This window comes from Lemur catta, chromosome 13, assembly GCF_020740605.2.
Source record: "Lemur catta isolate mLemCat1 chromosome 13, mLemCat1.pri, whole genome shotgun sequence".
NCBI classification, from domain to species: domain Eukaryota; kingdom Metazoa; phylum Chordata; class Mammalia; order Primates; family Lemuridae; genus Lemur; species Lemur catta.
The window spans coordinates 65,913,381-65,930,741 of NC_059140.1; the positions used below are offsets into that span (position 1 = coordinate 65,913,381).

At 33.7% G+C, this 17,361-nt stretch overlaps 1 protein-coding gene across 2 annotated transcripts in view; it reads right to left on the reverse strand.

Moving 5' to 3' along the window:
• The window catches only part of RB1 (RB transcriptional corepressor 1), a 126,374-nt gene that overhangs the window by 75,632 nt on the left and 33,381 nt on the right, over positions 1–17,361 (reverse strand). For both annotated transcript variants that reach the window (XM_045567435.1, XM_045567436.1), the window contains exons 8-13: positions 15,809–15,951; positions 12,496–12,573; positions 9,833–9,942; positions 8,479–8,556; positions 5,076–5,163; positions 2,014–2,130 (exon numbers count right to left, since the gene is read on the reverse strand). In XM_045567435.1, coding sequence (XP_045423391.1) covers positions 2,014–2,130; positions 5,076–5,163; positions 8,479–8,556; positions 9,833–9,942; positions 12,496–12,573; positions 15,809–15,951 — 614 coding nt within the window. The remainder of the gene's footprint in view (positions 1–2,013; positions 2,131–5,075; positions 5,164–8,478; positions 8,557–9,832; positions 9,943–12,495; positions 12,574–15,808; positions 15,952–17,361) is intronic.

Here is a 17,361-nt window from a genome sequence, read left to right on the forward strand (position 1 = left end):
CCTAAGTGTAGTGTTTATAAAGTTTACATGTACAGTAATGTCTTGAGCCTTCACATTCATTCACCACTTACTCAACAACTAATCCAAAGCAACTTCCAGTTCCACAAGCTCCATTCATAGTAAATACCTCATACAAGTGTACCATTTTTTAAATCTCTCACACTATATTTTTATAGTAGCTTTTCTCTGTTTAGATACACATATACTTAGCACTGTGTTACCATCATCTACAGTGTTCAGTATAGTAACACGCTGTACAGGTTTGTAGCCAAGGAGAAATAAATACGGTATACCATATAGCCTAGATGTGTAGTAGGCTATTGCAATATTGTAAAATGTATATTTGGTTTTCCACCCTGTTTCCTGGCATATAATTCCTAAAATCCTTGCACACTCCAAAGTGGTAAGTTTATTTTGTATGCTAATGAGTTGACTGATGGCTGGCAGCCCCTAGGTAACTTCAGGATGGGGGCTGGTCACCAGAAAGACCAAAGCATGATTAGAGGGCTGGGACTTTCAACTCTACCCCCTAACTCCAGGAAGGGGAGAGGGAACCAAAAGATAAGTTAATTACCCATAGCCAATGGTTGGATCAATCATGCCTATATAATGAAGCCAATGGTTTAATCAATCATGTTTATGTAATGAAGCCTCCATAAAATCCCAAAAGAACAGGGTTCTGAGAGCTTCTCAATAGCTGAACATACAGAGGCTTACAGGAAGGTGAACAAGAATTCATCCATATGTGGGAAGGGTAGTGCATACCAACCCAACAGGGCAGAAGCTCTTGTGCTCAGGACCCTTCCGGACCTGACCCTATATATCTCTTCATCTCTTTATCCTCCATAATAAATCAATAAATGTGTTTTCGAGTTCTGTGAGCTGCTCTAGCAAATTAATTAAACCTAAAGAGGAGGTCATGGGAACCCCAACTTGAAGCTGGTTGGTCAGAACTTCTGGAGACAAGGACTTGCCACTGGTGTCTTAGAGACTGAGTCCTCAACCTGTGGGATCTGCTGATATCTTCAGGTAGAAAGTGTCAAAATTGAATTGGAGGACACCCAGCCGGTATCCACAGCAGAACTGATTATTTGCTTGCTGATGGGGAGAAGTCCACACATATTTTGGGGTCACAGAAGTCTTCTGTGTTGGTGGTTGTTGTTGAGTGAAAGAATAGGAAAAAGCCCTTTGAGTTTGTGTGGTTTTCCACACAGCTATACAATATAGGTTTGTGTAGGTACACTCTACAGTGTTCACACAGTAACAAAATTGCCTAACAAAAAACGCATATCTCAGAACATATCCTGTTATTAAATAATACATGACTGTACAACCAAAAAGAACTGTTAAATATAGATGTTTAAATCACTGATGGCATCAAAATATAACCTCACTACACTGAAATAAATGTGTATAGTGGATTATAGTTTTCAAACATATTTTTATATATTGCCCTCGTTAATGCCACACAACAAAGCAGAGCAAATACAGAACCTGAATCTCAGAGAAGTTAAATGACACAGCCAAGATCAACACAGCTCAAGGGTAAAACCAGATATAAACCCAGGGCTGTAACTCCCCAGCCCATACTCTCAACCAATATATTAGCTTTAGATTTTCTGAAATAACACTATCACTCAATAAGATTACTGAGAAATGGCATGTATAATATTACCCCATTCACATATGTATACATGAATAGTCACACATGTAGAAGTCAAAGCATATACATCAAAAATTTAATAATATCAAAGATTCTGATTGTTTTTCTTGCTAATATTTTCTAAAATTTCTACATTTGGCATGTATACTTATTTTTTTGTAACGGAGTGAGGGGTGGTTTCCCATAAAGTTTCCTATAAATAGCAGCATACGTAGGCAGCCGGAATATAGTATCTACCAGTATTTTATACTATTGGACAAATACTATTACAGTATTTACATAATCTGGACAGATGCTGTCTTTAAAGTTATTACTATATACTAGCACTAATCAAAATGAACTCAAGTTACCTGTGATCCAATTTCAACACATCCCTGTCCCACGGCTTTGGCAAATTTCTCTTTAAAAATATATCCAACATCCTTCACTCTTTTCAGGATACTTTCTTTTGGATTCACTGTGCAGTTCTTTAAGAGGTATAAACAGAAATCAATGTTGAGGATATTGTTTAATCAGAATTAACATTTTTCTGTTCCATAACATATGACTTTTAACTTTCAACAATTATAAAAATGTGGAAACATTGCCACAATAACTACGTAGACACAACTACTGAAAATAAGCAAAAAATAGAACTTCATTGGATGTTAATGACCAAAAAATACTAGAGTACAACTAAAAAGCCCTAGTATCTAAATTTTCATCCACCAAGCTAGGGAAGAGCAGCTGTGTTAGCCCTTCCATACATCAAAAAGAGCCTCATATGTTCTCATAAACTATCTTCAATTAAGAGTTATATTGGGATGTATGTTACCCAAAAAGAATCAAATGAAGAAGTAAAACTAAGATTTAAACTTGGTATCATATTCTACTTTAAAACTGTGCTGGAAAGAGTTAACAATTAGCTAAACTATTTAACTACATTTTCAGAAATACAAGATAGGGAAATAGTTACAAAAGAAGTTCCAATACATGTAACATTTGGGACGGGGCTACATCAACTTTAATAATTAAAACAAATCACAAGATGATGTATTGAAACACATAATGTATTATAATATTCTATAATTCATATTGTGATATATATTAGAAATATATCACAAATATGCTTCTCATCAGCTATAAAAAGGGTTATTTCTTATAACCTTTGTAGATCAAATACTTTCAAGATATTATACATTAGAAAATAAACTTTCTAAAATTAATTATAATTTTCTTCGTAAGGTGCACGTTGTCATTCAAAAATTTTACATTCCAGAATATCAGTAATTATATATTCCTGAAGAAATTGGCATACAAATCTTAGAAACATATAACAAAGAAGGATTTCCTTCCATGAACTCATTGTTGCCAAAACATCCATTAAAATGTCCACAGCTTCTAAGATTTTACATATTGAGAAGATGGCATTAATCTTAAAAATGAAGAAACTTGAACTATTAAAGAAGTAAAATCAAGAAAAAACATAATGACCTTTAAGACATGCTTAATTTTTCATCTACATAAAATTTTGAAGTTAAGCTATCAAGCTTCCTTAAAAGTTAAGCTTTAAATTGAGCTCCAGAAAATGTCTCTGAGGCACAATTTTCTGCCCAACTAAGGTAATTCAAAATAAAAAAGAGCTCCTACATACTTCAAATATTAGAAGATGTATTCAAAATCATATTTGTTTGAGAAGAGAGAGATTATCTTTCTTTTAACTTCTGTTATCCCTTGGTAAAAGTTGTAAGTAATTGGATAGATACATTTTGGCAAATATTCCCTGAGCTACAGATAACCCATAAACAAAAGCAACTTTATGCAAGTTGGACGAACAAAATCAGTTCTGAACCAACACAATTATGTATATAATGACAGAAATTACTCTGCTAATTCCTGGGGGGAATATAGCAAGAGATGACAACAGATTTTGACAAAATCTCAGGCAGGTTATGGTAATGAATAACAATTACAAAAAGCACAGTTACTGCAATAAATCAAATTTTAATAAGTTTCCTAGCTTTATACCCAATTTCCATGGATGAGCATTTCAGTGGGTCCCAAATCTCATCTGAGTTTAAATAAGGAGTGAAAGAGCAAGCACACAATATACATGCTAGTTTTCAATCTCTTTCTCCCTTTTTTTTAGGGGAGGGAATGTAGCAGGGGCCTTCAGGTATCACACTCAGGGTCTATCAGGAGTTGCAAACTACAATGCGCATAGGGCCTGACAAGATTATAAATTAAGATGGTTAAATATAGGATGAAAAAGACTGTATTGAGTACTGTTAATTCATATCTAACATCATATCCAAAGCAGCCAGACAGAAAAGATAGATTAACTATAAAGGAACCTGGTTAGATTGACAGACTTCTTAATTAGCAAAAATGGGAACCAGGAAATAGCAAAGTTACATCTTCAAAGTAGTAAAATAATATCTTCAATCTTGTAAGAGAAAGTAGGACCTAGACTTGAAGATCCAGCTAAGCTATCTCACAAAAATTAAGGGTAAAGGTATTTTCAGACCAAAAAATAAAACCTTCTAAGTTCATCACAAACTAATCTCACTAAAGGAATTATTAAAAGATAATCTGAAGAAAAAAGTGATCTCAGAAGTGAGGTCTAAGTTGTAAGGAAGAATGGTGAGCAAGGCAAATGGTAACCATAAGAAAATCTAAAAATAATACCATATAAATTAAACCATACTACTAATAATGCCTAATTTGAAGGGTTAAGAAAGCAAGAAAATCTTTATTTTCTTAAAGTGCAATGAAAATGGCACTTTACCAAAAGATTATCCATGAGATGGTTATTTTACCAGTTACATTTGATTTCTTTTGTAAGTATTAAGATTTTTCTTTGGTATTCACTGTATTCATCACATTCATGTCTCCAATATGAGACTATAAACACTCTCTTAAAATTAAAAAAGAACTTTTCATTCACAGATTTCCTAGAAGTTAAAAATTATACCATTGCTAAACGAAACTTTTCATGATATGAGAGTGTATTAAACATAATTTTTTATTGTTTTAAACATGGTCTTTGGTTTAAAGCTGTCCTGTTATCTTTTTTAGTTGGATGGTTGTGGTTAGTAAAATATTTATACAACAGCACACTAGCTTCATTTGAGCCATAACAGAAAACTGGGTCAACGGCCTACAGGCAGTGAATGGCACACATCGAGAATCTAGCAAGATGAATTCCCTGAAATCCATAACTGACCTGTTAAATGTTAAAAGAAATCAGTGTTGCCAAGATGTGCACTTGCAAAAGAAAAATAAATAAATAAAGGGGGGCGGAGAAGCAAGAAAAGATAATGGCTAACTACATGTTTTATGAGAGATAAGTGTTTTAAACAGTACTCAGTACTTTAACTTCCAATTTCAAATTTCTTTTCCAAGATATCATAATGTTTCATACATGACTTACATTAAAATAGGAAATCAGATTTTCTGATGGTTGATCACTTGATGAATTTAAAATCACCATTAACTGTTGGATAGTATTCATAACAGTCCTAAAGGAAAAAAAAAAGAGAGAAAATTGTTAGGCAATGAAGGAAAAAGAAAAAATGAAACGCATTTATTTCCCAAGTTAAATACATGTGGTTTACAAGGAATTACATTTTACTTCAATCTTTAAGAAAATGTGTATTCACAATTAGTAATCTTATAATTATAGAATGAATGTACTTATTTACTAATAAAACTATGTATCAATAAAAACATGAATTGGCCAAACTAATGACATTATTCTTAGGAGAAAAATATATAAACTGGCATCAAAATGGTATTCTTTGAAGAAAACATTATTATAATTAAATATTAAACACTTTTAAATAATTACAATAAGATATTTAGTAAATCAAGTAAAGAATCAAATGATTCTCCTTTATGGAGATCTTCAAGAAGAAAGGATACAAAGGTCCTGGATAATTTTAAAAGTCACCATTGTTATAAGATAAAATTAGGTCAATCTCTTAAAAATCTCTTTAATTTCACAATTTTATGTGTATGTATTTATGTGTATAGTAAATATTAATTTACAATTCTGGAGTAGCAGTACATTTGAGACACTGTTTAATGATGTAAAGAATTGTGGAATGTTTAGGGCTGAAAGGGTCCTTAAATATTTAGTAAAACATGCTCATTGTTCTCGGCCAAGCCTCTCTAAACTGTTATCTACACTTCCGCACCTTTCAAATATGTCGCCCTGTGGCTTCCATACACTTCTATGCCCACTAATCATATTTAAGCTACAATAACTAAAGCCACAATGACCAACTGCTAAAACCAAAAGACCGTTCGTATTTGTTCTGATACTTGACTTCCTTGAAGCATTTGTGATTCTTGAACACTTACTCTTTCCAGAAACTCCCTCCCTCTCTTGGCTTTCTTGGCTTCACTTGCTGGGCTCCCCATCCACACTTTCTCATTCTCTAGAATCTAACTTCTATCAAGTATTTAAATGCCAGTTTTATTTTGTTTTATTTTGAGACAGGGTCTCACTCTGTCACACAGGCTAGAGTGCGGTAACATCATCATAGCTCACTGCAACCTCAAACTCTTGGGCTCAAGTGATCCTCCTGCCTCAGCCTCCCACGCTGGGACGACAGGTGTGTGCCACCACACCCAGCTAATTTTTCTATATTTGGTAGAGACAGGGTCTTGCTTTTGCTCAGGCTGGTCTCAGATTCCTGACCTCAAGTGATCCTCCTGCCTGGGCCTCCCAAAATGCTAGGATTATAGACGTGAGCCACCCCACACTTGGCAAATGCTAATATTCTTTAGAGTTCAGCCCTTAGCCACCCATTCTTGCTATTAAACACCCTCACTTCAGGCAATCTCATTTATTTTTATGGTTTTTTAACTCCCCCAATGATTCCCAAATCTTTAAGATCCTTATATCCTACTGTTTATTAGACATCTTCTTCATAAATGCCTCAAGAACAATGCTCTAAATATGAATTCATCAAATATTTATCAAACCTGTTTCTGTTCCTTCATTCCCACTGCCACTCTATTGGTTCAGATCTTCAAAATCTCTCAACTGAACTACCAAAGTAGACCAGTACAGAGATTTTCACTATGTCTGTGGTAGTAAGGCTTAGACATGTGTACTTTGAAAAAATACCTCAGATTATTCTAATTTGTATCCCTGGTTAAAAACCACTGAGACAGATTAACAAGTCTATTTCTCATCTTCCCTTGTCCTCTTAAGTCCATCTCCTCAGAAACTATTAAATACTACCAAATAAACTTGTAAAAATCAAGTCTGATTTTATCCTTACTCCTGCTTAACACCCACTTACAGCACAGGCTGTATCATGCACATGCTACAGTTCAAATTGGTAACTATGGCAATAAAAGGCCCTTTGTGTTCAGTACCTACCCTCCTCTCCTGCTATTTCATCCTCTCATTTTACAGTTAGTCAACACAGAGCTGCAAATAGTTCCCCAGACATACTACACTATTTCAGACTTCCTTCTCTTTGCACACGCTGTTCTCACTCCCTAAAATCCTTGCCCTATGTCACAAACCCTTACATGTTTCAAAATACAGTTCAGAAATCGTTTTACAAAATCTCTTCTGTGTCAACTCATTAACTTGTCCTTACACCTATTACTATACTTACATGACAATGTATTTGTTTATACATCTATATAGTCATTTCAAATATACTGAAATAAAATGATTGCCCACTATGTACCCAGCATTATGATAGGCCCTAATTATTAAATGGTGAACAAAAAATTTATGGCAATGTGACATGGAATTTAAAGGTTATTGTGGGTATTAGTAAAAGTTAACCAAACACAAAATTGAATTTTATCATTATAAATTGTAATAAATTTATCATTATAAACTGTGATACACGCTATGAAGGAATAGAATAGGATGCTCTGAGAAAGAATAATGAAGGAAAATACTTCAGACAGAAGAATCTTTTAAAAAGCAATGTTTGTGCTGAATGAAGAGTAGCAGTTGATAATCCATGGAAAGAAAAGAAGGAAGAGTTTCAAGAAGAGGGAATATCAAGCATGAGGTTTTCAAGTACAAAAGAGCTTGGAGAGTCCAAAAAACTGAACGAAACTCAATGTGTGGCTACCACAGAGTGAGCAAGAAAATAAGATGAGGTTGGAGAGGCATCAGAAGCCAGATCATAAATGGTGTTGTAGGCACTGTGAAGGTATTTGCATTGTATTCCAATTGCAATGGGAAACGATCAGAGGGTTTTAACAGCAGGGTGAACATGATCTGATTTACAGTGCTAGGATATTATTCTGGGATGTCTGTGGAGAATAGATTTGAGGATGGGGAGAGAGGAACAGTGATGAAAGCAGAAGCAGCAAGATCAGTTAGTAGGCCACTGCAAAAAATCCAAGAGAAAAAGAAAGATGTCTTGCACAAGGATGGTGACAGTAGAAATAGAAAAAAACAGATGGACTCAAAAAATGTTTTAGAGGTAGATTCAGCAAGACTTGATAACAGATTTAGATGTGGTAACGGAATGAGGAAAAAGACATAAAAATTACTCCTTCCAGGTTGTATACAGATCAAATGGTGATACATTTTTTTCTCTTTTTTATTTACTGAGATGAAACACATTCCCATTTTAGGTTATGTTGTTATGTTTCTTAAAGACAGTCAGAACTAGATCTAATAACTGTACCCTTAGCTACTAGTAAAATACCCAGCACACAAAGAAAACTTAATATATATTTGTTGGATGTATGTAAGAATATATACTGAAACAAATGAGCAAACTTGAACCACGATAGAGCACTGAATAAACAATTAGAATGAAAATCAAAAGCAGGAAACTTCATACCTAACTGGAGTGTGTGGTGAAATCACATTCACCTCTTCATCAGTGTTACTTTTTCGTGGTGTTCTCTGTGTTTCAAAACTAAATAATGATAAGCAAAGTCATTCATACTGAAAATTTTCAATTTGTGCTTTATACATCAAAAAATCAGTGCAATACCTTCTGTTGCTTCATAATATCATATAAAATAGTAAATCAATAATAGACACGATAGGAAGCAGATGACCCAACTGCTCCTTCAATAAATAAAATTTTATTTTTTTTCACCATTGTTTTTAAGTGTGGATCTCTTTCCATTATGTTTATGGCAAACAGGTGCACCAATCATTAAGTATTTTTCTGAAATTGAAAGTGAGACCTTTTCTCCCTGGTGGTATTATTAATCAAGTTGTTCAGTATTAAAAATATTAAAGCTGGCCGGGCACGGTGGCTCACGCCTGTAATCCTAGCACTCTGGGAGGCCGAGCCGGGTGGATCGCTCGAGGTCAGGAGTTCGAGACCAGCCTGAGTGAGACCCAGTCTCTACTAAAAATAGAAAGAAATTGTCTGGTCAACTAAAAATATATATGGAAAAAAAATTAGCTGGGCATGGTGGCACATGCCTGTAGTCCCAGCTACTCGGGAGGCTGAGGCAGGAGGATTGCTTGAGCCCAGGAGTTTGAGGTTGCTGTGAGCTAGGCTGATGCCACGGCACTCACTCTAGCCTGGGCAACAAAGTGAGACTCTGCCTCAAAAAAAAAAAAAAAAAAAAAATTAAAGCTCAGTCTTTTCAATGCATTATAACTTCTATAAACTTTATTTTCACTTAAATAAAATTAAAAACATTTTACTATGTTTGATTTCTAAATTACATGTATTTTCAGTTTCTTATTTAAAAATTTCATGCTAATGACACAAAATTAACCTTATTTACAATCAGTCATAAATTTTTATAATTACTCTCAACCATTCTTATTTTAGGTTTCTACATGATAATCCAAGAGAATGTAATTTTATATTAATTTTTTTTCCAAAAATGAAACAGGCAGGCAAGAGGAGATGAAAGGATAGACAAATACAGAGATCACTACTTGAATAAACTAATTACTTCAACCATTTTGTTTTACTGCACATTTCAAAAATTATAATCAGCTAACTGAAAAAAAAGGTAATTGTTATAGAACACAATTCATATTAAATTTGTTAATAAATTATATGCTTAAAATACTATTTACCTTTCCTTCATGTAAAGACATTTGAAAGTTATAAATGATACTTAAAAGCCACTAAGTTAAATAAAAAACCTACTTAACCTATCTATACATGAAGGTACATCAAAAGTGTGTCAATGAATAAAAATATAACATGCGTGCAATACCTGTCTATAGGATCAGTCTGAAGAGTTTTATCATGATCCAAAAATAATCTTGCATCTACATCTTTGTTTTTAAGATAAATTTCTTCATATCGTTTAGAGAGACTTTCAACCTCAAAAGAAAGAACACTGATGATTACCCTTTTCGTGTCATTACATCTCTCAGCACACAGAAGCACAGATTTCACTGAAGAATTAAATGTACAATATACATTGAATTTTACAATATATACTGAGTTCACATGCAACATAAATAAGGCCCATCTAAAAGTAAAGTACAGAAGATTGCAAAATTTTTTCAACTCTGATTTTAGTTCTATTTTATCTATGTACCCCATTTATTAGAATTTTATGTAGACAAGGCTCACCAATGCCACAAAACAATACTTAATATAGATAAAATAATAGATATACAAATAAGATAAAATATTATTATAACCACTTAATTGCCAAGATTCTCCAAATACCCCATATTACATTTATCTCTATAAAATATTTTTTTCAAACTTTGTAGCAAATCCTCTTGATTACATGTTCTTCCAATCTTTTCTAAACCCTGTGGTTCACTCCAGCTCCCTCCAGGTAAGTATCTTGGGCAAGAGAATTAGCTTAATTAATTAGTCCAATTAACATACTTGTACAATTTATTCCCAATCTTAGACACTTTTTCAATTGACAGAATCTATAAATCTTTTATCATTTCTGATCCAGAATTTTCTAATCATACTTTAAAACCAATGCCCAATAAACAACTATTGGCATGCTTTTTGCTGTGACTTTTAAAAGCGATTTCAACCTGAGACAACTAAACTTGCATTCTAAAAGGAATGGTGGAGAAGTAACTCAATTAAATGTAAACTTTTTGTTAGTCTGCAGAAGTGTATTAGGCAGAACAGTCGTTCATGCTTAAGTTTAATCATTGTTTCTGCCCTACATTAGTGAGGCACTAATTATCAATCATCTATTTTTTTTTTTTTCTTTGAGACAGAGTCTCACTCTGTTACCCAGGCTAGAGTGCCGTGGCATCAACCTAGCTCACAGCAACCTCAAACTCCTGGGCTCAAGCAATCCTCCTGCCTCAGCCTCCCGAGTAGCTGGGACTACAGGCATGCGCGACCATGCCCAGCTAATTTTTTCTATATATATATTTTTAGCTGTCCATATAATTTCTATTTTTAGCAGAGATGGAGTCTCCCTCTTGCTCAGGCTGGTCTCGAACTCCTGAGCTCAAACAATCTGCCTGCCTCGGCCTCCCAGAGTGCTAGGATTACAGGCGTGAGCCACCGCGCCCAGCCACCAATCATCTATTGATTTGCAGTTACATGGGAAATACTACGGAAAATGTAAAGTTACTCTCAAGATTTCTATTAAAACTGTAATCTTTTTTAAGGGAAAAAAGATTACAAGTGTCTAAGATTCTTTAGAGTTGTGAACAACATATTTCTTGGTATCTAAGGTAGTAACAGGACTCATTAATACAACATTCTTGCCTCTTCAGTACCACATCTTACCACTCTTCTACCCTGTATCCCAACTTGGCGTTAGTTAACTAAACAGGCCATACTATCACATATTGCTATGCCTTTGAATCTACAATGTCCAACACCTGGAAATGCCACCGCTCATAAGACTTATTTAGCTCAGAAATCACATCACCTCCAAACTATTAAATATTTTCCATGAAACCTACCTGCCTCAGTTTGGATTAGGTAGCCCTCCTCTGAGATACCACAGAAGCCTGTGCATACTTCTATAAGACTCTTGTAGACTTCTGCAATGTTCTATTTCTTTGTCTACCTCTCCCACTAGCATCTTAAGTGACTTAAGACAGTGACTTAGAGTTAAATCTCTCTATCCATGGTATCTAGCACAATGTCTGGCACATGCTAAGCACTCAAAAAATATTTGTTGAATTAACAAATTAATTCAAGAACTAGCTAACAATTCAGGTCACAGAATCAGCAGTCTAGAAATTTGATTTCATGCCTTCGGGTCTTGGTAACTAATACAAGGTTCTTCTAAAACACTGCTTTTGTTTTTAATCATTTGTCATGGCATCCCTCTCTCCACATATTTCACCTTACCACCTAAAGGTCTCAGTTGTTCTGTTCTCAATGAAAACACATTTGTGGCAAAATGTGAAACAAAACAGGCAGATGGATGGTCATCACTAAGGTAAAACATTTTTGCAATACTATTTCAGTCATTTCAACCAAATTTATTTTCAATTAAGTAGTTTTTAAAAATGCTCAAAAGAGGTGTTCCACAATATGGTAATACCAATAATGTTGATGGTACTAATCATGGATTCTGTGATTAAGGATGCATACCAAAGTAAATTAGAATCAAATATGATTGTGTATATTTAGATATTTGATGGCATTTGGAAATTGAAAAGCTTACACTTGAGGTTTTGAAAAATTTCAGTACAAATAAATTTCTAGTATAAATCACAAAATGATGCTTGTTTATACATTTACATACATATTCAGAAGTTTTTTTTGTTACTATAAAGTTGGTTTCAACACACTTCTCCTTATAGATTACTTTCCTCAGGCAAAAAAAATTTGATTTACAGTAAATTGATCTTAAGAAATTTAGAGAACTAATCCCCCCTCCCCAAAGTCTCAAAACATATTTATTTTCATTATCTTCTTTCAGATTACCTCTGGAAGTCCATTAGAAGCTACAATTCCAAGAGAATTCATAAAAGGTATAAAATTTTTGAAATAAACATTTTTCACCTGAAAAAAATAAAGTTACAACATGACCATTAAAATTTAAAACAAAACAAAGCCTAATCTGTCACTATTAACAACAGTACGAAAGTGTTAACTGACTTTTAATTAATTACATCCATCCAAGCTAGTGTGATACTTACTTATAATTAATTCCATTATTTATTTTTTAATGTATGTGAGGTAGAATTCTGCCCCTAAAATGGAGGTAAGTGGAGAATTGCTAATGAATGGCATTTGTAGGAAGAGAACTCACTGAAACCAACTTCAATATTCCACATTTAACTAATGATTAAAAAGACAAGACATTCAAAAAAAGTAAGCAACTTCACCAAAGTTGCACAACTAGGAAGTGGCAGAACTGGAATTAAAATCCAGTCTGTCTACCATCAAAGCCAAGTCACTTCTCTACACTGCCTCTGAATTCTCCCCAAAGCATAATTTTGGGTCACTTCACACACAGGTCAGATTAGGAATAATCTGACTTCTGCTCAGGGAATATAAAGTCAATTTTAAGGCATAAATTTAAGAAAACAATTTCATACATGAAATTAATGTTCAATAATTTATTTCAAAACCAAATAATCTTTTGTGGGATTATATATTGTTTCATGTAAAAGCACCCTATAGTTAACATGGATTTAAAAAAAAACACATACACACTCAGAAAACCTGGAGTTATATTCCTGGCTATTCTACATTTGCAATGTTATAAAATTTTAAACAACTTGGTTTTCTGCACTTAAATTACTTTTCTAAACTCCAAGTCTACATTAATTAAGGTGGGAATAATCTAATATCAGTTCCTACCTTCTACTCACCAAATAAATTGTAAGAATTAAGTCTCTAAAATACTTATTAGTTTTATTTTCTAACTCCCACTTACCTAGAATATTTATAAGGTGGGCAGTTTTAATTAATCAATTAGTATGACTAACCATTTGTTATACAGCCATAAATGTAACATGTAGGTAATCGAATATCAATTAATTACAATAAAGTTTTTAATTGACTATACTTTAAAAATAGTAACTATAAAGATTCTAAATTCTGAGAAATTGTTTAAAATTAAAAGTAAAAAAAATGATTTATTCCTAATCTTAAAAATGAAATTTTACAAGTAGTTCTGAAATCCAGAGAATTAACAATCAGGAATTAGAAAACTGCATTTACTACTATTATCCTGAAAACAAGCAACAGAACTGAAGTAAAAAGACATATTTCAACTACATTTGTCAGCCTATTTGCAAAGATAATTTGTGATTCTAAAAAAGAAAGTAAAAAATATATATATAAAGTTGATACATCTGTTATCTATACACAGTTGACCCTTGAACGATATGGAGTTATGGGCGCCAATCCCCATGCCAGTTGAAAATCCATGTATAACTTTTTTTTCATTTTTTAGAGATGGGTGTCTCACCATGTTGCCCAAGTTTGAGTGCAGTGGCTATTCACAGGTGCGATCACAGCATGCCACAGCCTCAAACTCTTGGACTCAAGCAATCCTCTCGCCCAGCCTCCTGAGTAGCTGGGAATATAGGTTCACGTATAACTTTTGACTCTCCCAAAACTTTACTAGTAGCCTACTGTTGACTAGACGCCTTACCAATAACATAAACAGTCGATTAACACAAATTTGTATGTTATACGTATCATATGCTGTTTGTATGTGTATTATATACTGTATTCTGACAATAAAGTAAGCTAGTGAAAAGAAAATATTATTAAGAAAACCATAAGGAAGAAAAGATACATTTACAATAAGGTTATGTCATCCTTAAACAAGATGAATTGCCTGTTTAAAATGGTGGGTAACCACAGCTACAGACCTCAATCTACGGTACATTATTAAGCAATCCAACTTTTTCTTGTAATGTCATAATTTGTCTCTGCTTCTAAGGAGCACTTCCAGCATCATTAGTGGCAGTTTGTGTGAGTCCCAAGGACTGAACATGAAAAATAAGCGAGAACCTCAAGAGATCACTTTTTACTGCCATACGAAATTTATTAGAGAGATTAACTGCTCTCTTGGAGATATACAGCATTTTTGAGGGATACTTGCAATGCTTGAGCTCACCTAATAGTAACAGGAAGTGGATATAAAATTATTACAGTAGCACAATATAGACTATAGTTAATTTATGCTGTTAATAAATTTAATAAATTTTAACTTTTTATAATAAATCAATAGATCTGTGTATATTTTATAGTTGTAAATGGCAAAATAGACTAGTATTTATATATATTTTCTGCACTGACATACTTAACTTTTTATTAATTTTTTTGGTATTTCTACACCAAAAAGTTTCTTCAAGTTTTTTCAAATTGTCACAAATCTCCAAAAAAGTTCCCAATATATTTATTGAAAAAAAATCTGCATATAAGGGGACCTGTACAGTTCAAACCCATGTCATCCAAGGATAAACTGTGTATTTTGTTGAAATTAACAAGAGCCATGGTGCTAAAACCCAGATAGCTTGGTAAATCATTCTAACGCTTCTTAAACTAGATTTTGGAACCATACCTCCGCTCCTTCCCAAACTTTACAGCAAAATTTCAAAGATGTGACATTTTTCACTGGTATCTGGTTATAGTGAATTGTGGGCAATGTAACAAATTATAAGAAAACTGCACAGTAAAGTAACAGAAGCACTAGTACCAGTTGTCTCAAAGTCTAGTGTAGACTTTATTAGTAATGAACTATCAGTCTCTGGAAGCTTGTTTAATCATTACTAGAAGGAGGTTGAGTGCATTATTCGTAAGATTTCTTCTGATTCTAACATTACAGATTCTATGACCAAGATAATTGTTCATGTGTATTCTCCACTGGCCATTAACATCTGGTATATTTAGAAAGAGAGTAATTAAAGAAGGGTGAACAGAAATTTAATATTGGTATCCCTTATCACTAAACCAAAACACTGGAGTTTTCTTGGCAGGGTATTTTAAAACATGACGGGTATCAGCACCCTCAGAAGAATCAAAGAACAAATACATCTGAAAACTCTTGTCTTGATGATACATGTTTCAGTGATGCCAGAGCAAGGGAGCTACTCTCTTTAAAACCAAAGTAACTAAATATGAAAAATACATTTTTTTCTAAATATTTTGCTACTGCATAAGAGTTGCCACTAATTACAAAAAGCATGCTCATCACAAAAGAAGTATATACTGTTAGGAAGAACTTACATCTAAATCTACTTTAACTTGTTTTAAAGAAATCATGAAGTTAAATTACCTCATCTATATTACATTCATGTTCTTTACAGAGAACTTCAATAATCCTTGTATCATTTTCTAGTTGTTTTGCTATCCGTGCACTCCTGTTTTGACCTCGCCGCGGTGTTCGAGGTGAACCATTAATGGGTATTACAGCTGTTTCTGTAAAAATGGTAAATTAGATAAGCACAATTGCACATTCCATCATATAAAATAATGAAGTATTCTAATTATAACTCAGAAGGTCAGAAATAATTTGGTAACATTCCATTACTTTTACTTGTTAGGCTTCACTAGAAAAGTAACAATTTCATCTATTTATTGAATACCTACTATAAGTTACATATTGATATTAACTTTTGCCATCCCTATTCTCCCCTGACCCCAAATAGCCCAAAAAGAACTGTAAAATAGGCTGGGCGCGGTGGCTCACGCCTGTAATCCTAGCACTCTGGGAGGCCGAGCCGGGTGGATTGTTTGAGCTCAGGAGTTCGAGACCAGCCTGAGCAAGAGCGAGACCCCATCTTTACTAAAAATAGAAAGAAATTATCTGGCCAACTAAAAAATATATATAGAAAAATTAGCCAGGCATGGTGGCGCATGCCTGTAGTCCCAGCTACTTGGGAGGCTGAGGCAGTAGGATAGTTTAAGCCCAGGAGTATGAGGTTGCTGTGAGCGAGGCTGACGCCACGGCACTCACTCTAGCCTGGGCAACAAAGTGAGACTCTGTCTCAAAAAAAAAAAAAAAAACTGTAAAATACCTACAGTCATAAACTAATACAAAGAGAAGGCAGGGAAATAGTCAACTTATAAAGTAATCTTAAGTATATCCTACTCAGTTTGCAACAGAAAAAAATGTTTCCTATCTTGCAGTCTTAAAAATAATGAGCAAATATTTATGGATTCAATTTCTATGTATATAACATAAAGACAAATACATTTTAAAAGTTTTAATAAATTATGATTCTTTTAAAAGATAGGTATGTAAATACAACCATGTTATGATAAACTGTGATTTAAAAAATCCCTTGGATTATTTTGAGCATTCCCAATTCAAACTGAATATAGTTTCAGCTATTAAAGATATTACATATGATTAAAAAGTATTTATTCTCTCTAGACCCAATCAACAACTTATAAGAAATTGAGAGTACAAAGGAACATGTTAAACTATACCACAGTATACAATCAGTAAAAACTAGACTGTGCCTATTGGGTATCTACTCAAAGGAAAGGAAGTCATTCTATTAAAAAAGACACCTGCACCTCAACGTTTATCACAGCACTATTCACAATTACAAAGATATGGAATTGACCCAAGTGTCCACCCACTGATGCATAAAGAAAATATGATATATATATCACATTTATACACACACACACACACACACACATACTCACCGTGGAGTACTACTCAGCCATAAAAGGGAATGAAATAATATCTTTTGCAGCAACTTGGATGGAACTGGAGACCATTATCCTAAGTGAAGTATCTCAGGAATGGAAAAATAAATACCACATGTTCTCACTTATAAGTGGGAGCTAAACGAGGGGTATATATGGTCATAAAGT